Genomic DNA, 25,065 nt, shown 5'->3' with positions numbered 1-25,065 from the left:
GCTTGCCGGCGGATTTGTCACTAGTGACACGACTGCTTGTGTTTGTAATCAACACAGTTTGTCATCACCGTTTCCTCAAGCCTTGGCGCATACGCACTAGTGCTCTTGGCCAAGTTGTTCTAGGTGGGTGCATAGGATCCGGTCAAGACGTGATCGCCCCAGAATTTTTCCCGGCTGCTGTACCAGGCACCAATCGTATTGCAAGGCTATCGAACCCTTTCCAGATTCTGATCTCCCTGACGCATCGACGAAAGCCACCCAAATCATGGGAATGAACAAAAGGATGGAGAAAGGAACCCATCCCACCAACCCAGCCCAGACACCAACAAGCTGCTCAACATCAAGCCCAGCACCTAATCAACCACCAAAGCCCGCTTCCAAAGCCCCCAAAAGAACCCATCCTCCCAAGCCTTGACGCTTTCCTGCTCCTGGATCCAGACACCAAACTGCTCGTTCCACTGCGGGTAGGCGTTGTCGGAGCCGATGTAGAGCAGGGATGAGTCCACGTCCACAACCTTGGTGTGCAGCCTCTTGCTGTGCGGCAGAGAGGGGGAGTCGAGAACACTGCGCTTGGCGTGGAACCTCGTTTCCAAAATCGTCGAGACGTCCGAGACGGGATTGACGAGGCCCGACTTGGCCATGCCGCTCATGACTATCTGGAGGCGGCTCTTGAGCTCCGTGAGCGTTGTGTTGTCTTGGTACCCGAGCGGGTCGTTGACGCGTTCGCTGAGCACCAGGTAGAAGCCCTTTTCGGGGTCCTTTGGGTGGTTGGTGTCGATGGAAACCAGCGCTGTGGAGATTGCCATAAGAAGGTCTGTATCAAAGGAGACCACGGTCTTGTCAGAACTCATGCCAGCTTGCTGGTTGCGTCGTATAACCGTGTATGGGGTGATTATCATACCATATGGCCAGACCTTGCCGTCCCAGTGGAAGGTTATTTCGGGGATTTTTTTATTGAACCAGCTGTTGATGAAGTTGATGGCGAATTTCGTGTACTCGTTTGCTGTCAAGTCCCAATTGACAAGCATCTGCTGGGACATCTGCTCGTTGGGAACCCATGTTAGCTCGTGTGGCATTCTCAACAGGGGTGAACCCCCAGTTGAAGAAGTTGGACCACTTGCATAAACGTTGTCCCTTGCCTGCGAGATGGCGTGCACACGAGCCGCGCGGCTGGCCCAAGCGGCAGGGGTGACGCCGAGGCTCTTGAGATCCGACATGACATTGACATCACTCGTGCCGTTGACAAGCGACGCAATATAAGAGCTGAGAGGGTCAGAGAATGCGGAGAGAACTTCGAAGAGAATCTGGTTGATGATATCTCTGACAGCATCAAGTAGTTGCGCAGGGTACGCAATGCCGAGTGCAAGCTGGAAGTTTCCAATCTTGCCCACGGAAAGCACGGGGACTTTGTTCCCGCTGAGGCGAGGGGTATTCTGGGGGAACAAGGGAGCAGATCTTCCAAGGGGGATCCCGCCTTGGGGTGCGGAACCGTTCAGCGGCGCGGACCAGATGACGCCGGCTGGGTCGTTCTTTGATACCTGATTGCCGTTTAGATACCTAAAAGGGCCAGGACTGTCTTAGTACGCCGCTTTTTTTGTGAGCAGGGGCAGTTGTTGCCTACTCCCACAGATAGTCGGAATAGTTGTGCGCCGCAAGCGCTGCGTCCCCCAGAATAGTGATGTCGTTGTCGATGAGGCTCCCGCCACCTTTGGAGGTGTAGAGGTCGTAGTAGTTCCCGCCTCCTGTCAAAAGGGCCCGACCGTCGACTGCCACGATTTTGGCGTGATTCCAGCTGGGCGGACTTAGGGTCAGAGAGGACAAGCCCTCAATGAAGAGACTAAAGAGATCCCTGGAAAAGTCGTTCATCGTGTGGTTCAGAAAGTCAATGACGTTCCAAGGTACGTATGGGTAGTTATCGGGGTTCAGGTCGATCAGAGAGTTGACCCATTTCTTGACGACGCCCTCGATATCAGTGGTTGTTCCTATGGGTAATTTAGGACGTCAGCCCGGTTTTCGGTCAATAAAGGTATAGCAACTGCTTACGAGACGGTTGGATTGAACGATCCAACGTAGAGCATGGCCTTGGGGTGCTTGAAGATGGGCTTGCCGCCAGGCCAGAACACCTCGGTGAAGTTCTCAGGGCAGATATTCTTGGCGGGAGGGCTAGGAAAGCCGGCCAGGAAGCGAATGACAGGCGTGACAGTGGGTCCCACGCCATCGACGGTCTCGGCAATGATCTGGATCAAGGTCTTGCCGGCGTCGGGGCCCTCATGCAGCTTTTCGTTGAAGAATTCTGCGGACGGCTCCGCCAGCTGCAGGATGTCGATGAAGGAGTAGTCCGGGTCTTTGCTCCCGTCCCTCTGATGGCCCAAGACGACGGTGTCACGGAAAGCCTGTTCGAGCACGCTGGGCAGGTCTCCACGGCCGTAGTTGTCCCATGTTCCGTAAGGGATGAACTGGAAAGGGGAAAAGGGGTCCTTGCCGTACCCAAGCTGCTGGTTGTTGGTGGTGGAGTAGGCGATCTGGGCCAGAGCGCCGCCTGGGTCGAGGCCGGCAATGAAGCTTTGGAGTCCGGCGAGCGCCATGGTTGGGATTGATGGGATTCCAGTGAGGATGATGGGTCAGGTATCAGAGGGAGGAAGAGGAGGTTGTGCCTCTGGTGCTCTGTGGGATCCCTGAGAACTGTGATAGTTGGTGAAGGGCCAGCCTCCATTAAATAGCCGGACCAGATGCCATGTCCTTTGTCGGTTGCATGTTGGCATTCACAGTTGGGCTTGCTCTGGGCCGCCTCTTGGACTGGGAGGGCACACCTTCCTGGGGAGATGCAACAGCTCGACGGCTCAACGGCTCAACGGCTCAGCCCAATACATGCGTCCCGATATGGAAGTCCATCTCTTGGACATGCGGGCAGCAAGGCCACAGCTCGACCAATGAGCTGCAGTGCCTGGCAGACTGGCCTAGCAGCCAAGTTTAAAAGGTGGGGAGCGCAACGGTGCGGGGTGGCCGTTCAGCCAGCCCGGGAGCTTGGGATGATGGCCACCGAGAATGGATTGAGATAATATTTGAGATAATATTGCTTGCAGCTACCACTCGAGCCATGCTTGGAGTCTTGATTGGAGCTTTGGGCCTCGACCAGGCGGCTGAGAAGGGCCGATATGTCGGCCATGCCCTGCTGAGCAGCCTTTGTCAAGGGGCCGAGCATTTGCTCTGTGTTGGCGCGATGGTGGGACGCCGAGGAGCTGGAGATTTGGAGCTGGAGCTTTGGAGCTAGAGATGAGGATGCAGGCCTGGCTTCTAGTCAAGCTTTTGGGACCGCTGGGTGACAGCGGCATGGGAATTCACTGCGGGGTACTGACCCGCCTCCCAATGCAGGCTGGAATGGAAAGAGCGAATGAAAGAGGCGGTGCTGGAAGGCGCTTGCGAGTGAATGGACCTGTGGGTGAATGGATCTGCGGGCTCCACCCGCTTCGGTCCTCGCCAGATGACCGCTTCGTGTGTGCCCGTTCCCGTGCGTCCTTGTTCGCTCCATGCCCGCTCGATCGCAGCTGAAATCCCCTTCTCCTACTCCAAAACAAGTCTCGACAGTCCCGGCCAGCAGCGACTCGAACCCACCCACTTCCCACAGCACGCGACAGCCGTCCCCAAGCAGAGCAAGCAGAGAACATGTCGGCACAGGAATACTACAACAGCGGCGGAGGCCACCCGCAGCAGCAGCCATACGGCCAGCAGGGCTTCAGCACCGAGCAGCAGCCGCAGCAGCCCCACGGCTACACCAGCGGCGGCTTCGGGGCACAGGGCTACGGTGGTCCGGCCTTTCAGGAGGTAATGACGTCACGCCCTGTCCTGTCCTCTACTCTCCCTTCAGTACCTTTGCCGTTCAATGGTCACTGACACGCCCGCACCCGCGGCATTGCTCTAGGCCCAATATGCGCCTCCGCAGCCTCACCCGGGCGCCTATGCTCAGGGTCCTCCTCCCCCGGGCGTGCCGAACTCGGTGCCGTTCCAGTACGGCCACGGCGCTGCGCAGGGAGGTCCCCCGTACCCCACAAACGCAGGCCAAGATTTCCAGGGTCAGCAACCCCCGCCCTACGGCCAGCACGGCTTCCAGGGGCCGCCCCCGACATTCTCGGGGCAACCTCAGGGCTACCAGGGGCCGAATCAGGCCTTCCAGGGACGGCACTACGCGCCTCCGGGCCAGCAGCCGCACCAACAGCCTCATGGCGGTGATAGCGGCCAGGCAAAGGGCGATGACCGAGGTCTGGCGGGACTCGCAGGAGCTGCAGTCGGTAGCAGCAGCGTGATTGGGAGCATGCTGGGACAGGTCCAGGGAAAGCCCGAAAAGAAGGAGAAGAAGGACAAGAAGGAAAAGAAAGACAAGGACAAGAAGGACAAAAAGGACAAGGACAAGAAGAAGGATAAGAAGCCCAAGGACAAGCACCACAAGCGCAAGGGCAGTGGCTCGAGCAGCTCGAGCGGCAGCGACTCGGACTGACGAGGCGAGGCGCTCGCTCGCAGGGCTCGGTTCCCAAGCTAGGTAGAGGATTGAAAGGAGTAAAGGTTGGATTGAAATGTTTTATGAACAGCCGTCTGCGCTGGACCTTTGAACAATAAGACGGCATGGGAGAGTTGAGCTGTGTAGTAAGAGAAATTGGCCGCTTGAATGCACGATGCGGCATTTAAAGGTCGAGGAGGACACTTGGACGCTGAAAGTCTCGGAGAAATGCATGGACAGACGGCATGACGCCCTGGCCGCCAACTGCTCCCACCCGAAATTAACCACCCGTAATCCCCATTGTCTAGACCATCGTCAGCAGGCTAGGCCACATGTCCATGACAAAGGCTTGTCCCCTCATCAGCCCGCACTTGTCGTATGCTCCCGCTCCCAATCTTGGGAACAGTGAAGAAACCTGGTATTAACTCGCCAGTAAAAAGTGCAAAAACACAGCCAAAGTACCAACGTCCACATATCGTAACCGACATGCATCCATCCTCGACCCCCAAAAGCAACACGCACACCCCCCAACACGCCCCTCACCCCACCCGCGGCGGCCCGCCCGAGCAGCACCCGCCGTCGTTGCCGCAGCACGCGCCGCCGTGGTCGCTGAAGCAGCAGCCCCCGTTGTTGCTGAAGCAGCACCCGCCGTTGTCGCTGAAGCAGCAGGCCCCGTGGTCGCTGAAGCAGCAGCCGCCGTGCGAGCTGAAGCAGCACCCGCCCGTCGACGAGCAGCACGCGCCGGGGTCGCCGCCGTCGCGGTCTTGGGTCGGCGGGGGTGGTGGTCGGTTCGCGTCCATGCGCTCGTGGCGCGTCGAGTACTGGCTGCCGTTGCTACTGCTGCTGCGGCGTCGTGGCGTGTCGGCTGTAGGGGATTGGGGCGGGGGAGGCGCGGCGGCCGAGGCGTGGGCGGGCGCGGATTCGCTGTAGGGCGGCGGCGGCGGGTGGGATGTGTCGATTGGAGATGTTGTGGCGTCTTTCATTATGGTATGGTCCTGGGTGATGGATTTCAGTAGGTTGAAGGGCTGTTTTGTATCTAAGTGGTTGGCGATTTGCAGCGGCTGTCAGAGGTTTTGGTTTTGGCCTCTTTCTGTCTCCTGGTGGAGTTTGCTGGCACCGTCTCATCACGTCAAAGGCCAGGCGTTCCATTTATCATCTCATCGTCGCTGAAATAAATCAGGCTAGCTTCTTGGCTGCGTGGCCAATAGTATGGCGGCTTCGTCGCATTCGTCGGGTTCCTTTCAGCTGAAGGAAAATGACGCGCGTTTTTCCAGATGGCGTGGAAGGGGCCGCGCCATGGCAAGCCACACACCACACACACACACACACACACACACGCCCCGTGCATCGCCTCGACCCGGGCATTACCAGAGGTAGCCCAAATCATCAGCAGTATGGGCCAATGAGAGAGTGAGAGATTGCGTGTTCATCGTGTCATCAAGGTCATGAATTATCGTTATCTGCTGGCTGGGGTAGGCCTCCCACTAGATACCACCGTGTCAGCCCACCGTCACCTGGCGTAGCCCGGAATGCCGTCCTTCCCCATTAGATCTTGATCTCCGACTTGAGCTTCAGGTCCCTCGAGCTGAAGCCGACGTCGACGCCGATGGCGCCCTCGGGCAGCCTCCAGGCCTGCGCGGTGGTGTCCCAGAAGCTCAGGTCGCGGCGCATGAGCGCGAACTCGACCTCGGCGCTGGCGCCGGGCGCGAGCTTGACCTTTTCGAAGCCGCGCAGGTTGCGCACCGGCGTGCCCTTGCCGGCCTCGGCGCCCGGCAGCGACAGGTACAGCTGCGCGACCGTGGCGCCCTCGCGCTCGCCCGTGTTCCTGACCGTGGCCTTGACCGTCGCCAGCGTCTCCCACAGCTGCACGTTGCCGCCGGGCGCGATGGGCGCCGACGGGTCCGGCAGGCGCGACGGGTTGGACGCCTGTACCTTGACTTGCACGCCCGAGAGCTCAAAGGTCGTGTAGCTGAGGCCGAAGCCGAACTCGTAGGCGGGCGTCTTGTTTTGTGCGTCAAACTCCTTGTAGTCGATCAGCTGGCCCTCGACAAAGTCGGCCTGCCACGCGTCCGGGTCCGTCGACTGGACCAGCTCGGTGCTGTTGACGAGGTTCTTGTTGTAGTCGGTCGCCTGGTCCGCGAGCGTGTACGGCAGCTTGCCCGACGGGTTCACGTCGCCCCAGACGAGGTCGACGAGCGAATTGCCCGTCTCCTGGCCCGGCATATGCGCGGCGAGGATGGCCGTGACGTTGGGGTTGTTCCTCCACGGCATCACCACGGGCGCGCCGCCGTGGATCACGACGATGGTGTTGTTGCAAAGCGCCGCCGTCTTCTCGACCACCACGGTCGCGTTCCACTGCGCCTCGAGGTTGATCCGGTCGTTCCCCTCGGTCGCCCACGACTTGAGGAACACGAGGCACACCTCGGGCACGGGGAAGATCATGGCGAGGCCGCCGGCGGTGATGGCCCCGTTGCTGGTCATGTACTGCACCAAGGCGCCGTAGCTGCGACCGCGCGCCTTGATGGCCTCGAGGGGGGAAACCACGTAGGTGTAGCGGCCGGTGCCGGATCCGCCGCCGAGGGGCAGCGTTCCGATGTCGTAATCGCCTCCGACGCCGCCAAAGAAGCCGCCGGCCGTGTAGGAACCCCGGGTGAAGTCGGCCGCGTCGTTGCCAAAAACGCCAATGTTCATGGGCTTCTTCAGCGGAAGCGCCCCCTTCTCGTTCTTCAGGAGCACGGATCCGGCGGCGCCGAGCTCGCGGACGTGCTCATGGTGGTTCCTGCGCACGTCGACCGTGGGGCCGAGGGGGAATTCGTGGTTCCAGGCGTCGGGCTGCAAGTAGCCGATGGGCACCGTGGAGCCGTCGACAGGGGGGTAGTCCTTGTCCTGACCCAGGGCGAAGTAGGGAGTCATGATGCGCTCAATCATGTCGTCGACCCTCCGGGAGGAGAGTGTGCCGTTGTTGACCGCAGTGGTGATGTTCTTGCCAAAGTAAGACTCGAGGGTTGGGGCAAAAAAATTGAGCGGTCCGGGCATGTTCATGTCCAGACCAGCCTCAATGGAGGCGACTCCGGAATGGGTAGCGGCCCTGTTATGGCCATTAGCAAAAACAAGGCACTGCATGTTTCATCTGGTAGAGGGAGGTAGCCACGCACCAGTCCGACACGACGAAGCCCTGGAAGCCGAGCTCGGTCTTGAGAAGCCCGTTGAGGGTCTTGCTGTTCTGGCAGCCGTAGCTGCCGTTGATCCTCTGGTAAGAGCACATTATGGACGTGGTGCCGGCCCTGACGGCGTTGTAAAAGGGCCACAGGTAGGTCTCGTGCATTGTGCGGTCGTCAATGTTGGACGAGATGGCCTCAACCCCCTTGCCATCCACCGTCGTGGGGTTGCGCTGCTCCTCCTGCTCGTTGCCGATGAAGTGCTTGGTGCAGGTTTGCACGCCGACCGACTGTCAAAGTGTCAGTATTACAGGGAATAGGCTCGGCGCCAACATGTTGCTGGAGAGGGCCCCTTACCTGCATCCCCTTGACCGTCTGCTCTGCCAGGACGCCCGCGAGGTACGAGTCGGGGGAGAATCCCTCCCAGTTGCGCCCGGCGTACGGGGACCTTCCAAGGGGACCAATTACAGGGCCGAGGATGATGTGAGAGCCCTTGTCACGGAACTCTCGGGCCATCAGCACGCCGTGCTTGTAGATGAGGTCCTTGTCCCACGACGAAGCCGCGCTGACACCGCCCGGGAAGACGGTGACGTAAGTGGCCTGGCGGAGGGTGGCCGGGCCGTCCTGTAGGCACAGGCCGGTGAAGTTGAGGCGCGGCACGGGGGCGATGTTGCCTACGCAGGGACCGGGGGTGCCCGTGACCATGTTCGCCTTCTCCTCGGGCGTCAGCTGCGCGACGAAGTCCTTGGCTTTGGCCAGGCCAGCTTCCCATCCTCCAGAGCCCAAGATTTCGGCTAGAGGTGCGAGCAGATTAGCACAAGTACGAGACAGAAAAAAAAGTGGGATGGTCTGCGGAAGGCTTTTGGCTTGTTGACAACGTACGCGACGGGTAGACAGGCTCGCTCGTGCCATACTGAGTATGCTTGATGCCGAACTGGGCTTCCGAGAGGGAGGCCCAAGCGAGGAGAGCGAAAGCACTTGAGCGTAACATCTTGGAAGGATTCGGGAAGAGGAGGAATCGCGTGTCCGGGGGCCCGAATGCTCTTTGACGGTGCTATGGGATGTGCGGCTTTTTATACGCATGTCTGCCCCATCGTAGGCGGCCGAGGGACCGGCACTGTGCCCACTCGAGTAGTACCCTGAATGTTTCCATTGGAATATCAAGGACTCCATTGGAATATCAAGATATCCCCAGCACAATGCGAGATGTGCGAACCCGGCCGTCCGGCATGTGGGCCGACAGGCAACGCAGCTACACGCAGCCGGAGTGTTTGGTTGCAACGGACAACAAGTGGCGGTGACGATGCCTGATGGGCCAGGGATGAGGGCCACATGGGTGGCCGTTATGAGTCGGGCATGGCGACGATGGCATGTGGCGGCGGTTGATCATCGGGCTCGTCGGGGGAAAAAAGGGTAGCGGGGAAAGAAGGGGAGCGATCCGGGGTATCGTGGTATCTGGAAAGGGAACAAAACGATAAACGATTCTATGTGAGGTAGGATTCTGGGGAGCAGCCAAGGAATGTTTGCGGGGATGGGGCGTCCCGGGTCAACATCGGAGTGAGGCCTTTCCCCGGATCGCTCGTCATCAACGGTGCTGGCATCGGAACAGGCGTGACAGGGTGAGAGGCCAGGAGCCTAGGCGTTGAACGGGGCTACCTCGGGGCAACCATGTGGCTGGGGTCCATCCCCGCATCCCCGCACTCCCCGTACTGGAGGGGGAGTGGGATGGATCCAGGAACAGAGGTGTTCGAATCCGGTTCGTGAGCCCTGCCTGAATGGCCAGATGCTTGGGAAAGAAAATTACCAGCGGCGGGAGCTGGAAATTTTTGGCAGTGCTCAGCTATGCCCGGCACTCGCCTGGCCGTGGCCTTGGAGACTTGCATTGCTGGGCGATGTCCGGAGGCTGAAAGCCAAGGGCCGGGATATTTTATCTTGCCTCTCTCATAGCAGCATCTGTCCAAGCCAAGGAGCTAGGACTAGCGAGGAGGGCACACCTGAAGACATGGCTGCCAGCCTCTATGGCCCACACGAGGCTTGCTGTGAGGAACAACAGTCAAGGTCGTGTCCGTCAAGTGGAGTTTGGGTGCAAACCTTTGCACGCCTTATTCGGCCCGTTCCCCTCAAGCTGCCGGCATCATTGTGGGCAGGCGTCATCTCGTGCCACGTCGAGAAACAAAAGCGTATGTTGGAGACATCGGTATATCACTCTGGGTGGAGGAATCGATATATCGCTCCGGGTGGAGAGAAAAAGAGTGACGGCAGATGATTTCGCTCAGTTCCTTTTGCCGAGCAAGAATTTCATCATTTGCGCGAGGAGAACCCCGACCCAAGGCTGCCAAATTGCCCGCGGAGCAGCGAAAAAAAAAAGAAAAAAACAGTTCAAATCTCCCCTACTCCACAGGGTCCCGCCAACCCTGCTCCTCCATCGATTTCTCATACTCCTCGTCCGTCTCGAGATCGAACGGGACAGGCTTGGTGATGGGCACCACGGGGACGCCCGCAGCCTCGAGCTGCTTGAGCCGCTTCGCCGTCGCCGGCTTGGACCGGTTGATGCTGTACACCTTGATCCTGTGTGCCGACGACGTGACGTGAAGGTCCCAGTTCCTATCAACGGCGAGATCCCAGTCAGCAATACTATCCCTGCCCTTTGTTTCTCCGAGGCAAGCGAGGGTCAAGTCCCTACCATGCACTCCTGACATATGTCGGCTGCGTGTTCATGGCGTTGTCCCACGTCCGCACCACCAGCTCCAGCCAGCCCTCGGCGTCGACGGGGAGGTCCATCTCCCACGTGCGCCAGGCGTGGAAGTACTTGGTGCTCATGTTCCTGTACGGCACCTCGTACCAGATGGCTGTCGAATACGACGTCGCAATCGCAGTTAGCGGCCCGGATCTCTTTAGTCAACGAGGAGCATTCCTCTTGCACTCACCGCCGCCATCCCCCGAGACCTCGACCCGAACCGGCCAGTGGCCTCCGCCCGAGTACGCCCAGCCGCGCAGCCGGATCTTGCCGTCGTGCACGATCTGGTCCATGTTGTTGGGGCTCATGATGGCCGAGCTCACGGGCATGTCCTGGATCGAGAAGCCGTTGCTGTACTTGGCGTTCTGCTTGCCGATCTGGGACGTGTAGTACAGGTACTCCTTCATCTGCACGGGTCTGTAGCCGTAAATCATAATGGTCAGCCATCCACACACGCGCGTGGCGCGTACATCCAACTTGGACAACAGGAGGACGGCCAGGGCGGACGAACGCAGGGCTGGGCCGCTTGATGGCCTTGACTTGATACAGCCACTTGCAGCTGCGCGCTCCAATGTAGCCAAACACGACGACGCGCAGCGGGTAGCCGTGGATCTTGGGCAGGGGCTCGCCGTTCATCTCCCAGGCGAGCAGGACCTCGTGGGCCTTGACCTTGCGCCAGGGCACGCTGACGAGGTAGTTCTGCACGTGGCCCTTCTTGAAGTACGTGTCGGCGCCGTAGAGCTCGAGGTTCTCGGCCCCGTCCACGAGCCCGCCGCAGTGCTTGATGACCCGCTTGAGCGACACGCCCGTCCAGCGCGCCGTGCCGATGGCGCCCTCGCCCCACGGCGCGTTGATCAGCTCGTCGCCGTCGCCCGGGTACTCCTGGATCTGCTCTATGCGCCGCGTGCCCGAGCACTGCAGCGTCGCCACCGTGCTCTGCCGCGGGAACAGGGTCTCGTCCTGGAGCTGCGCCAGCGTGAGCTGCTTGGGGTTCTTGACCAGGCCCGTGATGTCGAGCGTGAACCTGTCGGCGTCGATGTCGGGGATGCCGCCGTGGTTGCGGACAAAGTGCTGCGAGTCAGGGTCAGAAAAGGGGCTTGAACGAGTGACGAGGGGAAGAATCGCTTACATCTTTATTAGTGGTGATCTCGGTGCTGACCAGGCGATCCTATCGAGTTTTGTTCCCGTCAGAGCCGTAACCCGTAGCACAGAAACGGGGATCTCCTATCCCCCATGATCGCTCCCGCCATCCCACAACTCACCCTCGGCGGCTCCCCGTTGTAGGGAAACTGCAGCACGTGGATCATGTCCTCCGACTTCTCCTCCTTCACCACAGCCCAGCTGTAATTGGGGATCGACGCGAGTCCGCAGGCATAGTGGTACTGCTTGAACCGCTCGCCTGTGAGGACGGGGTTCGTGTCGGGAAGCGGCTGGAGCTGGAATTCCGGCGGCTGCAGGGATTCATCCAGTGTAAGTTGCCTCATCTCTGCCGTCACAGCAACCCCAAGCCCGTGCCGGAACTCACGTCAGGAAAGTCGTAGCCCTTCATAATCTCCTTTACCCTCTGCTTCTTTTCGGGGTACTTTTCCCACTCGATGTAGCCCCTCCATCCTTCCTTCTCCTCGGCGAAGTGCGGAAGCTCGCCCTTGGCGCGGAAGGGGATGGCGTTGGGTTCCGATGGTGCCATGTTGGTTTTGCCTATCGATTACTTATGCGTCTCTCTAGCAGAACATTGGGGAGAGAGGGAGAGAGAGAGCTGTCAACGCTTGCTGCTTTGGGCCGCGAATCCCATATATAGTGTCGCCCAAGGTCCTCCTCTGGCTGCTCGTCCCATCTCATGCACGCCCCGCCGAAGCTGCCGAGCACGATCTGGCACAACCCCCAAGTGCCGATGCCATAGCCAGCTACCAGACTGGCTGCTTTCTGCGTGTTATTCCGCATAAACCTCAAACTCGTAATGGGTGGTGGGGAAATAACGTCAACATGCGCCGCCCGTGTGTAAGCGTCCCCCCGGAAGCTTGTTCCCAAAGCTACCCCTCCGCCTAGGGCTCCCCGCGACCTTTGATAGGCTCTTTCCTTGGCTTGAGCGGATAGTTTGCGAGATTCGTGTTTTGGATGGACGAGCTTGGACGGTCTGGGCCACTACCAACAGGGTGCATAGCAGGCGAGCAGATGTGTCATGCGCAGGCGACGTACGCGCGCTGGAGCCGTTCATTGAGCGTCGTCGTTTCTGCAATTCGGCGGTGCGGCATACGGAATCCGGCGTTCGCACTCCCTCGGCAGCTCGGTTTCCATCATGGTGATGTCCTTTTGACCGCCGAGGTGTCATGGATCCGCATTCGCCATTATGAATACAACCAAGCATTCGAATCATTGCGCCGACTAGTCATGATGGGGGCGATCAATTTTCCTGCTCCTTCAGTTTCAATCACATTTCTCCAGTCTCTATATCTTGGTGCAGTTGTTGAATGGTATAGATATCAAAACCCCTTAGCCCAGCCGGCATACTCGCGACACGCCGACACTAGTTGAACAATGCGGGTCTCCACCAAGACATTTTCCCAATCGCAGGCGCGCATTTCTTTGCTGGGTGCGTCGGCAGGTGGTCGTTAGCCATGTGCCCACGGCGCCTGACAGTGAGGATAGCCACGAGTGGAAAGGATGCCCTCAGGTTGGCTGCTCTAGTCCGACGCTGCCATCGGCTAGCTTCAATCGCCCGTGTAGGCCACAACCACAGCCTCAAAAGGCGGCACAATGCGGCGCGTGGGCAGTCGCGGAACGGAGACTATCCCCTAATAGGAGAAAATACCCACACAAACTTCATCGGCGGTGACGTATCGGAGGCCAGCACCAACAGAAGCCGCACGCATCACTATCGGGGACGGACATGACGGTGCGGGGTTGCAGCCATTCTTATCTCCAAGATGCAACCGTACAGGTCAGTCGGCGAGCTCCGAAAAGAGCCCATTTGTCTACTTTTAGCCGCCGCAAGCCCTCCCAACAATGCTCCCAGGCATCATGTTCGAGTTGAACAGCCACACGACACCCTTGATTGGAGGTGCCCTCCAAGATGATTGCCCTTTGGCATAGCGACTCTCTGAACCTTTCCATCTGCCTGTCCGCCGCGGCAGTGGCTTGTCTACTATTTATACCGGTGGCATATCTGCGACACAGGAAGGCGACGAGCCGGGTCCAGGTGGCTCGAGACGTGGCGCTGTCCTTCCCTCCTTCCAGGAGACATGTCCTCCAGACCCTTGGCCTCCCAGGCTGCGCGGAAAAGGGGTGGCACGCACCTGCAGTCGACGTACCTCCCGAAATTCTGAGGGAAAATGCCCTACCTACCACGCGAGCGATCCAAGCCAGTGATGGGGGTGAGCTGTTCACCCCGACGGGCTTCTCGCTGCGAGATATATCGAGCCTCGGAAGCTTCCCCGACTACTCGCTGCTAAGCGGCGTCCGCCACCCTCGGCCCTGTGGAGACGATTTTGATATCAAACGCGCAACCTTCAGACCTTTCCGGCCGTTCAGATGGGAGTATCACCAGACGATGGGTAAGCTGTCCTTTTGGACGATCAGCTCCCAAGATCTAGAGGGCTTGCTAACAACCGCCTATATGACAGCCCTCTCTAAACTGGAACCGGATTACTGGCTGGAGCTGGAAAAGAACTACTTCAAGAGCATGGAAGCCCGCCGCGCGCTGATTGAGAAGCACGGCGACCGCATCTTATTTCACGACCCGGGCTCGGAGCTGGCCTGCCGCGAGCTCATGGAGATGGTGATCCAGTTTCTCTGCAAGCGATACCCCAAGTACTTCCACCTCGAGCCGGCCACCGACAGCCACAACAGAGCCGCCACGCTCGTCAACAACCTCCTCGGCACCCGCACCGTCCTCTCGCCGCAGCACCAGCACCCGCTGCGGGTGCTGGCGGCCAACGTGCCCGAGGACTTTGCGCTGATGCTGCGCAGCGAGCGCGACGGCCAGTACTACCTGCGGGCCGCCGTCGTCTGCTCGTCCGTCGGCTGGGACATCGCGTCCAAGCGCGGGCTGGGGCTGGACGCCATCCACGCGCCCGTGCCGCACTACGCGGCCCGCATGGCGCCCAGCATGCGGCGCTACTTCTCGCGCATGCCGACCGACCGCCCCATCCAGCGCTGCTCGTGGGGGCTCGTGGACTCGGAGCCGCTCTTCTCCAGCCCGCACGCCACCGCAGCCGCAGCCGCGGAGGGTGATGAAAACAACAAAAGCGGCGGGTGGCGCCGCAGCGCCTTCTCGGACGCGGAAATCGCCGCGGGGAGGGTCGGCGTCGACGACGTGCGCCTGCGCTGCGACTGGCAGACGCTGCGGCGCCTGCCGCTGAGCGGGGCCGTGTGCTTCAACTTCAGGGCCGTCTTCACGCCCCTGGCGGCGCTGCGGTCCGAGCCGTTCGTGCCGGCGCTGCTGGCCCGCGTGCTGGCCGAGGGGGACGGGCAGCTGGTGGGGCCGGACAAGTGCGACGGCCACGTTCGGGATCTGGCCCTGGCCGCGCTGGAGGGCTGGGCGGCCCAGCAGGTCGAGGAGGGCATCGCGCCGGCGGGCTGGGAGGTGCGGACCCTGGACGAGCATCCTTTTTACCCAGGGTGGGAGGAGTGGTGGAGGGGGCAGCAAGGGTTCTGATAGCTTCCATTGTTCCCACATGTGCTCGTTGTTAATTACAAGATGATGACCCTCACGTCCAACCTCTCAGCAGCCTCCATACAGCAAGACAAACAGGACCTCTCCCGGATCAAAACCCTTTTGTGTCCCGAGCACGCCAGGGTAAACAGACGGAGGTCGCTCGCCCCATCAATCGCGACCACCCCTCTTCTGAAATCGCCGTAGGGACCATCTCTAGGGCCACTAACTCCAGTATATTGCCACTGGTGGGATGGTGGGTGGGTGAGTGGACTGCTAGGGTCATGGCCGCAGTTCTCAACCATGAAGATATCGTTGACCCTCATCAGTACTTCTGCTGGATTTCGGCTGAGCCTGGGGTTGGTACTGTCGATATCCTTCCCAGTGTCGGTGGAAATCATATTCACTAATAACGCACCGTTCGCCTCCTCGGCGACCTCCCACGAGACGCGACGGTCAACGAACAGGTTGCATGGCCTATCCACTGGGCGCCCAAGCCTTGCGCTATCCGATTCAGAGCTTTCATGGCTTTTGACGAACGGACCATGGCCCACCACCGACGAATACTCGTCGTTCTTGTACATCAGCTTGCCGCGATAGTGGTCCAAGCTGAGGAACCCGTGCTTGCGAATTTGCGAGGTTTCGAAAATTGAAGGGTAAACCACTTGTCCTCGCATAGCGCTCGCGACGTATCTGTCGTGAGCCTTGTCGCCCAGGTGCCCCACAAGCTTTAAGACACCTTCGAGTATTTTGGTTGGGCTCCCGGCGGGGTCGCGCGATGTTACATCAAAAAGCGGGTGATAGATCATCTCTAGGTAGCCAATATCGAGTTGGAGATCTTCGGGCCACCTGAAAAGGGACACCCTCAGGACCACCGAGACGATGTGGTCAAGGGAGGCGGAGATGCTCTCAAACTCGCAGGGATTACCCACATTTCCCTCTTGGCTCGGCTGGCACACAACGCACCAACAGCACTCATCCAAAAACGACCTGACCGCAGGGATGTCCCTTAGAGCCAGATGTTCATCGAAGTCCCTCAATTTTGTTGCGTTGCTTAGACCAAGCAGCAGATTCATAACCCTTTCCACAGCTCGCTGTTCGGGAAAAGGGGAGATTCTGAGCTGGCTGGCGAGTTGAGGATCTTGGGCAGCTACGGTGCGAGGGTTGACACTGACGTTGAGTAGGGCCTGGCATATAGCATACGGCAGTGTTGCCACCAACGCTTGGCGATACCCATCGATGCATGTGTCGTGTCTGTCGAGAAGCCTCTGGCCGAAAACGTCGATGCTAACCATTCCTAAGCAGGGAATATCGGCTTCGGGTAGAACCAGTTCGCTCAGGCCACCGAGGCTATGGTGCACTTTGACCGTGAACTGGGGGTCGCGCCGACGATCTTCGTTCATTACAAAGATCTCCACAAGCGACTGCGGTTGTTCGATGATTCGTGTCCCGTCCTCCAAGTACACTGAGGGCGGGGCACCAAGGCACCATTTGGTGAATGCCACAAGCCAGGGCCAGCAGCGCGTGGTCATAATGGTTACGCCTGTTATTTTGGCGTCTCCTATCCTTCCAATCTGGCGGAAGCTGTCGACAACGAGTTCTAGGCAGTCAGGAGTCGGATGGCAATTTTGAAAACCCCCCGCCCGCCGCAACCTGTCGAGCGCCACGAGTAGCCCCCAGCCATGGACAGAGTCGGCGAAGCCCGCAGTCTGGCAGCGCGGCTCCAAGGCGAGAAGGAGGTCCCGCAGCTGTCTCAGTGTGGGCAGCTGCGTGGAGTCAGCCGCCGACTTGGACAGCATCAAGTCGAGAGCCTTGGCGGCCTGCATCGGCTTCATGGTGGTGATGAGGGCGGTTGCAAGCCCCAGGAACCGCACACCGGCCTTGCTCTTGCCCAGCTGCACGGCACTGTCGTGCTTGGAGAAGCCAATTTTGGCTTGGAGGAACCGGATCGGGATGCTTGGGGGTGTTGGGACTACTGAGGTTTCGATCTTGCTCATCGTCTCGTCGCTCATGGCCAAGGTTGAGCCGAATCTCTCGCAGGCTAGGAGGGCGATGGCCTGCACGTTGTCTGTCGTGGCAGCCTGGATGACGCCGCTCAGCAGGCTGATGGCCGAGCCAGGAGTGGTGTCGAGACTCCATTGTGCCTGTACTGCCATGGTATTGATCGATTTTGTTCAGAGAAATAGGTGGGGTCAAGGATGATTGCCCGCTTTAAGCGCCGGGAGAATTGAGATGACAGAATTGAAGAGGGAGGATCGTATCCGGTTGCCAGCCGCAAAGGGTATCGTCTAGGAGAGAGGGAAGCAAGTTGGGATGGAGGGGATCTTCCCGGACGACCATGAGAAACAAATCCAACCCCGCCCCAGCCTCAAAGCTGCACATTTGGGCACCGAACTACTGTCCAAGTGCGGGGATTTGGGCCACATCTCAGGAGCCAATCCCGTATCGCCCTTATGTACCTGTCAATACTTGATGTCGGAAATGGTTTGACACCAAGGTCTCGCTGTGAAGTACAGCAAAGAAACCAACAGGGGCGACAAGAGAAGCACCTTGTGCAGCAGCAGAGCTCGAATTAGAGAAACCTCAAGATGTTATAAGCCCATTTGGTAATAGGAGCTTGTACTCATACATCCAAGCCCCATGTCCAAAGCTCATGTAGAGGGGGCTTGTCCTAATGTGTGAACGCCAGAACCAAGGATTCCCAACCAAGCCTACACCCAGTCAAGACCGAGCCTACAAACAGGTCCCCTATCCCAATACCTAACGCGCTATTGCCGCTTCCTCCTCGTCCCCCAAAGTCCACTACCTCGTCGTGAGGGAACCTTATGTGCTGTCATGCAGTCGTGAAAAAGGAGAGGAACAATGTACAACGCCGCCAGCCACCCCGCATTTACGCCTTTCCAGCAACGCAGGTGGCCAGCTCGCCCAGGGTGGTGACGTTGCAGCTCAGGATGCACTGGACAGTAAGAAAGCCAGGTCAGCATCTCCATTGAGCTTGCTCTTTGGGAGATATAGGAGCAAAAAGAAAGAAAAAAAAACGGAAAGAAAGAGGAGCACATACATCGCCAGAGCTGGGCTGTTTGGCACAGTTGAAGGCGCACTTGGCACCCTTGGCGACGGCGTCGCCGAAGCAGTTGGCGCGGGGCTCGATGCGGGCGGCGTCGGCCGACGCGGCGGCCGGGGCGGCGGCGGCGAGCGAGAAGAGGGCCATGGCGACGGCGGCGACGGAGAACTGCATTTTTGCTAGTGGGTAGGTGGGTGGGTTGGGAGGGTTTTGTTGTGTTTTGAACGAGGGAACTGTAGTTGGATTGGGCTGGAAAGCGAGTGGAATAGGATGTAGATAGCGAGTGTGTAAAGACTGTGGTGATGCCGGCGGTGGTGGTCGACAAGAATACTAAAGATGGCCAGACCATCACGTCCTCTGATTCTTATACCAGCCGTCTGGACCAGGAACCCCCTTTTCCGCGCCTTTGCCCAGAGACCCGGCCAAGGCAAGCCGACATGCCCGTCCCCATCTTCGGGCCATCCTCTGACTCGCCGCGGAGAGGCCGGAGCAAGGCTGCACACCTCCCAAGAGGTCGCCACGGCGAGCTGCTTCCCAGGAAGCGTAAAGACCGAGAAAGGGGGGCACCCCCAGTTAATTATCCCGTCGCATTCGGGGCTCGCCACATTCATGCTTGGAGCGCAGCATTGTGGGCCTTTTGCATGGCCCCTCCCATTGAAATCGAGAGATGATCGGGAATGGGGCGAGGCTCTGCGGGGCGGGCCGGGGAGACAGGGGGCCACCCTTGAGTTTTTGCGTCAACCAGCCGATTCGCAGATCCTGGCGTCGGGAACGTGAGATTAAGTTCCTCAAAAGCGAAGTCTAGGGCAAATCGGGCTTCCCAAACGGAACAGGGAAGCAAAACAACCCAAGGCAACACACGGCAAGTAGAATTACCAACTCTAAGCTCTATTTATGGTACGTAGAAAAGACATTAAAACATAATACTGGTAGTGTTGCCAAAGATAGTCACAGTCACATAACACGTCGCCGCTCAGCCGCGCCTTCTTCACCTCCACTTTGTCCTCACAGCCCTCAGCAGCGCCCACGCCACCAGCCTGTAGATGACGGCGCACGCGGCCAGGTACGCGAGGTTGTGGCCCCCGTTGACGTTGAGCTTGTACAGGTCCAGCACGTCCTCGCCCGTCGCGATCCTGCAGGCCCCGTTCGGCAGGCGCTGCGCGTCCTCGCACGAGAATTCGACGCCGCGCAGCGTGAAGGGCGCGACGGCCAAGAAGGCGTAGCGTATCGGGCTGATGTAGTTGAAGATCTCGAAAATGCGCGGCATGTTGATGGACATGATGCCCCCGATGATGTTGGAGATACTCAACATGACGGAGCACAGGTTGATAGCAAAGCCTGTGTGCGCGCTCAGGAAGGTGTTGAACATCATGCCGACCGACTCGCCGCAGCTCACCACGAAGAAGCACACAAACGTGACGACGAAGAAGAGCTCGGCCGTGTACGCAAAGCCCACAGCAAACACGGCCAGGACGCCAAACACCATACACGACACGATCTCAAACGGCAGCTCGAGCAGCGTGTATGTCGCCACAAATGCCTCGACGGGGTACACGGCGTCGTCGTCCTCGGAGTAAAACACATTGCGCTCGGCCGGGTACACAGCCACGTTCTGGAGCATGCCGACGAAGTAGAAGGCGGCAATTTCCTGGATGAAACCGACGCGGTTCTGGACCGAGAAGAAGTCCGACTTGAGCGGCGAGAAGAAGAGGGCGAGGATGATACCGAGTCCGATGACTTGCAAAAGCCGTGCCACGAGCAGGGGCGGCTGGCGGCGGAAGTTGATAAAGGCGCGGTGCATCAAGATGGGAAACGCGGTGAAGAAGCTAGCGCGCTTCCGCACGAGGGCGCCGAGCTCGGCTGGCGTGGCGAGCTTGTCCTTGTGGAAGGACTTGCGCGACGGCGCTATCACCACGGGTGAACGCAGGTCGTCGTCGTCGATAGCATCCGCCTCGGCGGATTTCTCCTTGTCTGTGGGCGACGAAAGTTCGTCTGTCTCCCGGATGTCCGACAGGCGAGACGGAAACAGCATGGATGGCACCCCCTCGTTCCCAAACACCTTCTCGCCCGAAGCTCGCTCCTGCATCCTCGTCTGCTCCTGTATCTGCGTTTGCCACGCCGCCACAAGCGTCTGGACCTTGCGTCTGCTCTCGGCCTCGCGCTCCTCGTGCTGGAGGTCGATGGTGATGAGGTCGAGAGCGTAGTCGGCCGGGTTTGTGTTGTGAGGACACTCGTGGCCCTGGCTGGCAAAGTAGCTTACCATCTGCGACGAAGGGCCAGAGTAGACGGGCGAGCCGCCGCGCGCCAGGAGGAGCACATTTCCAAAGTGGCGGAAGAGATCCGACCGTGCTTGGTGGATGGTCAGAATAAGAGTCCGTCCTTCGCTCGCAAGACCAGAAAACAGCTCGAGAAGCGACAGGGTAGTGAATGCGTCCAGGCCACTAGTAGGTTCGTCCAGCAGCAGCACGCGCGGGTCCGTCAGAATCTGAACAGCGATGGTCACACGACGCTTCTCGCCACCCGAGATGCCCTTGATCAAATCACTTCCCACCAGGTTGTCGGCACAGTCTTTGAGTCCCATCTTCAGGAGCACCTCCTCGGCGCGCTTGTCCTTATCCTCTTTGCTCATCCAGGAGGGTAGACGTAGGCCGGCGGCGAACTTTAGAGTCTCTCGCACCGTCAAGCTGGGCAGGAGGGCGTCGTCATCCTGCGCCACGTACGAGCAAACGGAGCGAGTCACCGCCTCGGACGGCTCCGCCCCGTTGAAAGTGAGCTTGCCGGACCGTCGGTAATTGGTTCCAACAGTGTTGCGCAGGCGCAGCGCCATGGCGTTGAGGAGAGATGTCTTGCCGCTACCCGAGGGGCCCATTATCACGTTGATCTTGCCGGACTGAAAGGTGGTGGTGACGGGGTTTAGGATTGTCTTGGTAGGCAGCTTCTTGCCAAAAGACGAGCGCTTGTCTAACGAGAGTGTGAAAGAGTCGAGCCCGACGTCGATGGCGCGTACCTCGGCAATGGAACGAGCGTTCATCTTTTCCTTGCCCGAGGACAAGTCCGTGTCCGGGTTCCTCTGGCGGGCGATGGTCATCTCCACCTTGATAAAGGCCAGCGCAAGCCCCGCGGTGAGGTAGAAGAAGCCGACAAAGCCGGCCGCTGCCACAATTGGCCTCCACACCCAGTCCTCGGGGAAACCAAAGTTGTGCATGATCTGCTTGCCCGTGTAGGAGAGGCATCTGGGATCATCGGGGCTGTCGCTGAAGGGGCAGTCATAGAAGCTGTCCTCAAACTCATTTCCACAAAGTGAGCCGAACACGTAGTATGTGTAGGTAATATACTTGAGCCAGCGCACGTAAACGGGGATGGTGTCGCTTTGGATAAAGTATCCGCATGCCATGCTCTGTAGAGTGTAGTTGAGATTTGCGATGAGGGACGCCCCTGGGAAGTGGCGGACCAGGCCGATACAGGCCATGGCGCAGGTGACGGCAATGTAGTGGTTGATCAGGTTGCCGGCGAAGAATATCATGAACTTTTCGGCATCACGGTCAAAGCCAGCCATGAAGTAGAATAAGGCGCTGAAGATGAAGGGAACGGGAAAGTCTTCGGTAAAAACTCTTGCAAGGCGGCGCGAGAGCAAGAACGGGACAACATCGACACAGCCTTCGTTGTGCTCGCGGTCGAAAGTGGGGATGTCGATACTGAGACGGTACGCCTCAAAGAGCAGGAAGAGGTAGCCCTGGAGTCCGGCAGACGTATAAAGGGCGCCTTGGCGAGAGCGGATTCCGGAGTCGTCCCTACCTAGATTATAAAAGATGTAGCCAGTGCAGACTCCCATGAGAATGGCTTCGAGAACGGATGCCGCCATTCCCATGGGGTCGCGGTACGTCACCTTGAAGGTCCGGTCGGTCAGCACGACGGCTTGGCGGAAAAAGGACGCATGCTTCCGCGCCTCAATCTTGGCTTTGCGGGACGTGGCAACCTGTGCGCCGGATTCCAAGGCTGAGAAGCGCTTCCGAGACTCGTCGTCCCAAGTCTCCTTCAACCTGCGAACCCTCTCTGTGCTCTCCTGCTCCATTTCTGGAGTGCGGTTGTCGACTGCAGAGATGTCGATGACGAATTCGGCCGGGTTGACAAAAGGGGGCAACTCGAAGCCCAGGTCGGCGAACCAGGGAATGCAAGCCTTTGCCTCGCCCGAATAGACGGGGCTGCCCTTGGTCAGGACGACTAGGTTGTCGAATAGCTCCCAGATCTCGGTGCGCGGCTGGTGGATCGTCGTGATTATGGTACGGCCCTTTCCGGCGAGGGTCTTGAGCGTGCGCACTAGTTGGAAAGCCGAAGTACTGTCGAGTCTGTGTTGCATAATCCACGTAACGTTAGCGTCGCATCAGAAGCGAAGATTTCCAGTATAGAGCATAGCGAGAAGTTGGCGTACCCAGTTGTAGGCTCGTCAAGAAACAGGACCGAGGGATTTGCCAGCATCTGGACACCAATGCTAACTCTCCTCTTCTCGCCGCCCGAACATCCCTTGTGCGCATGGTCACCGATGCGCGTGTCGGCGCACTCCTTCAGACCAAGCTCCAGGATGACCTCCTCCACGACGCGCATGCGCTCCTCGGCCGTAGTGGATGGCGGTAGGCGCAGGTCGGCCGAGTAGCGGAGCGTCTCGCGGACAGTGAGGGTTGGCAGGAGGATATCCTGCTGCATCACGTAGGCGTGGCGCACCGAGTGGATACCGCCGCCGGGGGCAGCGGCGCCGTCACCGACATTGCGGAAGACGGCACTGCCCGAGTACGACAGGCGCGGGCTCGACATGCGCTCGGCGAGTGTGTTGAGCATGGTCGTCTTGCCAGAGCCGCTGCCGCCGATAATGGCGGTCAGGGTGCCCGGTGCGAACGAGGCCGAGACTGACTTTATCAGCACCTTGGTGTGGCCGCCGGGCGGGGTTTTGTCGCGGCCGATGACCTGCTGGAAAAGATCGCCGTAGGTCGACGGGTCCCACACGGAGGGGGCCGTGTTGACTGAGACGCCGAGGCCGCGGACCTGGATGTCGACCTCCTCGACGTCGGCAAGAGACAGGTTGTTTCCATCGTGGACGGCTTGTGTGGCCGCAACTTGGCCATTGTGCTTGGCGCCCATAGCGTGGTGGTCCATGATGGATGTCTCAATGGAGCTCGCCCGCTCCGAGTGAGTGGTGTCGACGGAAACGGGATCTTCGTGAGAAGGCTCGATAGGTGCCAGCGTTGACGTCGCCGATGCCTCGGCCGGGTCGGTTCGTGGGGGCGCTTCCTCACCCGAAGGTCGGCCTTCAGCCTGCGGTTTTTCGGACATGTTGGGTCGACTTGACGGTCAAGACTGGGCGCTGTGGCCTTGAGTCGCCGTCGATACTCGTGTGAGGGGTAATGGTCGGGATAGCCGCGGTCGCCGCCAAGGCCCCTTTATCCCAAGTAGATGCTCCCGACAAAGTACCTACTCCATGTCCGGCGTAAGAGCTACACGAGTACGCCGTGTTGACTGTAAGAAGCTTCCTGCAGCAGCCGTCGTAATCGCGTGTCGGGCGGGTGACGCTTTGGCGGGCAGGGCGCCTGGAGTACCGCGTGTTCTTGGACGTGAGGCTGAGGGAGCTCACGTAGACATCGGGCGAAGAGACAAAGACCGGCGAGGCAAGGCGACAAAAAGTAGCCGTCGAATAGAGGTGGGCACTCTGCGATTGACGGAGCCGGTGGGATTGGAACCAAACAATGACAGCCAGCAGCAGCAGATGCAAGGATCCAGTGTCGGCCAGGGGCAAGGCCCCGCCGCCCCGGCTCCCTGGAGAAGGATGAACCAAGAGCTGGGCCTTTCGTTCCGGCGTATTCGCGGTGTTGTCCATCGTATTGCGTGCGGCTTCCACTCGGGCGCCGGGCGAGCGACGAATTGTGGGCAGATGCAACCCTCCAATCCCGGGCCCAGAAGGGGAAGCAATAGCAGCAAGGGCGGAGGAGAGATTGCGGTTTTGGGCAAAGCGCCGGGTGGCGTGTTGGCGGGCAGTTGGCCGTTTGCCCGGCGAGACCAATTAGCAGCAGGGCTTGGCATTTTGCGATATTTTCTGTCGTGCTCGTGCGTTTCGTACATCGAGCCTCGCTCCTTCCTTTTGGCAACTCGTACACAGTAAACGCCTACAGGCCCCAGATCCCCCACTCTTGCTGGCCAGTGCTTTCTGGGTCGAGGGCGGACGGTGGGGTTACCGCCCAGAGGCGAGATTCGGCAATGTCACGATGGAAATTCATGATGCTTGGCAGCGCGTCTGACGCTAGCCCGCCTAGCTCTAGGGCGCCGTCGGGCCCAACATGCCGACGATGCCATGCGGACAACGGCGAGAGGGTGGCTAGCGTAAGCCACTGAGCTGCACAACGGCGCCCATTTAGGGCTGGGTAGCGTTGGCTGGAAGAAAAGAAGCGATAGGGAGACGGCGACAAACTGAACGAAGGACTCCAGCTCCTTCCAGCGAAGCGACCAAGATACAACGGCTTCAACCAACCCTCGCAAAGCCAATCTGCAAGCGACCCTGTCGATAGACGCATTCGCCAATCTTTTCTCGCTCAGTCCCCTCTTCTACGGTCAGGTTGCCAGCATCTTCCCTGACTCGCTGGCTCGAGCTTTAACCTTGTCGGTGAGCGAACCTGTCACCCTGTTTCCCACGCAAGCATTCCTCCACGAGATCAAGGGCGGCAATTTGTGCTACCTATTGTCAAGTGCATGATCACGATGAACGAGTACAAGACTATAAAGGGTTGGAGCACCCTTCTTTCCAATACAAAACCCATGCTTCCATGTCTTAGACGAAGCAAAATACAGCTAATTAGGATAAATTGCTTCAACACGCGATTGTAAATATTGAACACGAATGGAGCCTTTGTTGGCTATCATAACTATCGTCTCTGCCGTACTCCCGCCCATGGTGATGCTGCCCGAGATACCGAAAAGAAC

The 25,065-nt window shown here is 59.1% G+C and overlaps 11 protein-coding genes across 11 annotated transcripts; 4 read left to right on the top strand and 7 right to left on the bottom strand.

Annotated features, from left to right (window-relative positions):
- Positions 1 to 353: 353 nt before the first annotated feature.
- GGTG_12371 (hypothetical protein) lies at positions 354 to 2,585 on the bottom strand (the record flags this gene model as incomplete). The annotated part of the gene is made up of 5 exons (XM_009230268.1): positions 354 to 814; positions 902 to 1,043; positions 1,128 to 1,557; positions 1,622 to 1,962; positions 2,070 to 2,585. 5 exons carry the CDS (start codon positions 2,583 to 2,585, stop codon positions 354 to 356), a joined length of 1,890 nt encoding a protein of 629 aa, XP_009228532.1.
- Positions 2,586 to 3,097: 512 nt separating this feature from the next.
- GGTG_12370 (hypothetical protein) lies at positions 3,098 to 3,271 on the top strand (the record flags this gene model as incomplete). Its single annotated transcript, XM_009230267.1, has 1 exon — positions 3,098 to 3,271. The coding sequence occupies one exon, from the start codon at positions 3,098 to 3,100 to the stop codon at positions 3,269 to 3,271; it is 174 nt and encodes a 57-aa protein (XP_009228531.1).
- Positions 3,272 to 3,663: 392 nt separating this feature from the next.
- GGTG_12369 (hypothetical protein) lies at positions 3,664 to 4,492 on the top strand (the record flags this gene model as incomplete). Its single annotated transcript, XM_009230266.1, has 2 exons — positions 3,664 to 3,822; positions 3,920 to 4,492. 2 exons carry the CDS (start codon positions 3,664 to 3,666, stop codon positions 4,490 to 4,492), a joined length of 732 nt encoding a protein of 243 aa, XP_009228530.1.
- A 304-nt stretch (positions 4,493 to 4,796) lies between these two features.
- GGTG_12368 (hypothetical protein) lies at positions 4,797 to 5,475 on the bottom strand (the record flags this gene model as incomplete). Its single annotated transcript, XM_009230265.1, has 2 exons — positions 4,797 to 4,887; positions 5,036 to 5,475. The coding sequence occupies 2 exons, from the start codon at positions 5,473 to 5,475 to the stop codon at positions 4,797 to 4,799; spliced, it is 531 nt and encodes a 176-aa protein (XP_009228529.1).
- Positions 5,476 to 6,037: 562 nt separating this feature from the next.
- GGTG_12367 (hypothetical protein) lies at positions 6,038 to 8,641 on the bottom strand (the record flags this gene model as incomplete). The annotated part of the gene is made up of 4 exons (XM_009230264.1): positions 6,038 to 7,580; positions 7,648 to 7,940; positions 8,008 to 8,444; positions 8,533 to 8,641. 4 exons carry the CDS (start codon positions 8,639 to 8,641, stop codon positions 6,038 to 6,040), a joined length of 2,382 nt encoding a protein of 793 aa, XP_009228528.1.
- A 1,328-nt stretch (positions 8,642 to 9,969) lies between these two features.
- On the bottom strand, positions 9,970 to 12,172 carry GGTG_12366 (nitrate reductase 1). Its single transcript, XM_009230263.1, has 7 exons — positions 11,913 to 12,172; positions 11,650 to 11,838; positions 11,517 to 11,555; positions 10,899 to 11,458; positions 10,578 to 10,804; positions 10,334 to 10,499; positions 9,970 to 10,254 (listed from the first exon to the last, which is right to left on the bottom strand). Exons 1-7 carry the CDS (start codon positions 12,072 to 12,074, stop codon positions 10,041 to 10,043), a joined length of 1,557 nt encoding a protein of 518 aa, XP_009228527.1. The 5' UTR covers positions 12,075 to 12,172; the 3' UTR covers positions 9,970 to 10,040.
- Positions 12,173 to 13,039: 867 nt separating this feature from the next.
- GGTG_12365 (hypothetical protein) lies at positions 13,040 to 15,120 on the top strand. The gene is made up of 2 exons (XM_009230262.1): positions 13,040 to 13,938; positions 14,008 to 15,120. The coding sequence occupies exons 1-2, from the start codon at positions 13,458 to 13,460 to the stop codon at positions 15,039 to 15,041; spliced, it is 1,515 nt and encodes a 504-aa protein (XP_009228526.1). The 5' UTR covers positions 13,040 to 13,457; the 3' UTR covers positions 15,042 to 15,120.
- Positions 15,121 to 15,363: 243 nt separating this feature from the next.
- Positions 15,364 to 17,294, bottom strand: GGTG_12364 (hypothetical protein; the record flags this gene model as incomplete). The annotated part of the gene is made up of 3 exons (XM_009230261.1): positions 16,692 to 17,294; positions 15,457 to 15,887; positions 15,364 to 15,392 (listed from the first exon to the last, which is right to left on the bottom strand). The coding sequence occupies exons 1-3, from the start codon at positions 17,192 to 17,194 to the stop codon at positions 15,364 to 15,366; spliced, it is 963 nt and encodes a 320-aa protein (XP_009228525.1). The 5' UTR covers positions 17,195 to 17,294.
- Positions 17,295 to 17,680: 386 nt separating this feature from the next.
- On the bottom strand, positions 17,681 to 18,317 carry GGTG_12363 (hypothetical protein). Its single transcript, XM_009230260.1, has 2 exons — positions 18,100 to 18,317; positions 17,681 to 17,994 (listed from the first exon to the last, which is right to left on the bottom strand). The coding sequence occupies exons 1-2, from the start codon at positions 18,274 to 18,276 to the stop codon at positions 17,929 to 17,931; spliced, it is 243 nt and encodes an 80-aa protein (XP_009228524.1). The 5' UTR covers positions 18,277 to 18,317; the 3' UTR covers positions 17,681 to 17,928.
- Positions 18,318 to 18,947: 630 nt separating this feature from the next.
- GGTG_12362 (pleiotropic drug resistance protein 1) lies at positions 18,948 to 24,219 on the bottom strand. Its single transcript, XM_009230259.1, has 2 exons — positions 22,532 to 24,219; positions 18,948 to 22,448 (listed from the first exon to the last, which is right to left on the bottom strand). The coding sequence occupies exons 1-2, from the start codon at positions 23,425 to 23,427 to the stop codon at positions 19,091 to 19,093; spliced, it is 4,254 nt and encodes a 1,417-aa protein (XP_009228523.1). The 5' UTR covers positions 23,428 to 24,219; the 3' UTR covers positions 18,948 to 19,090.
- On the top strand, positions 23,858 to 25,053 carry GGTG_12361 (hypothetical protein; the record flags this gene model as incomplete). Its single annotated transcript, XM_009230258.1, has 2 exons — positions 23,858 to 24,132; positions 24,408 to 25,053. The coding sequence occupies 2 exons, from the start codon at positions 23,858 to 23,860 to the stop codon at positions 24,478 to 24,480; spliced, it is 348 nt and encodes a 115-aa protein (XP_009228522.1). The 3' UTR covers positions 24,481 to 25,053.
- Positions 25,054 to 25,065: the final 12 nt, after the last annotated feature.

The sequence above is a fragment of the Gaeumannomyces tritici genome (genome assembly GCF_000145635.1).
Source record: "Gaeumannomyces tritici R3-111a-1 unplaced genomic scaffold supercont2.8, whole genome shotgun sequence".
Classification (NCBI taxonomy): domain Eukaryota; kingdom Fungi; phylum Ascomycota; class Sordariomycetes; order Magnaporthales; family Magnaporthaceae; genus Gaeumannomyces; species Gaeumannomyces tritici.
This window is presented reverse-complemented; position numbering and strand designations above follow the sequence as displayed.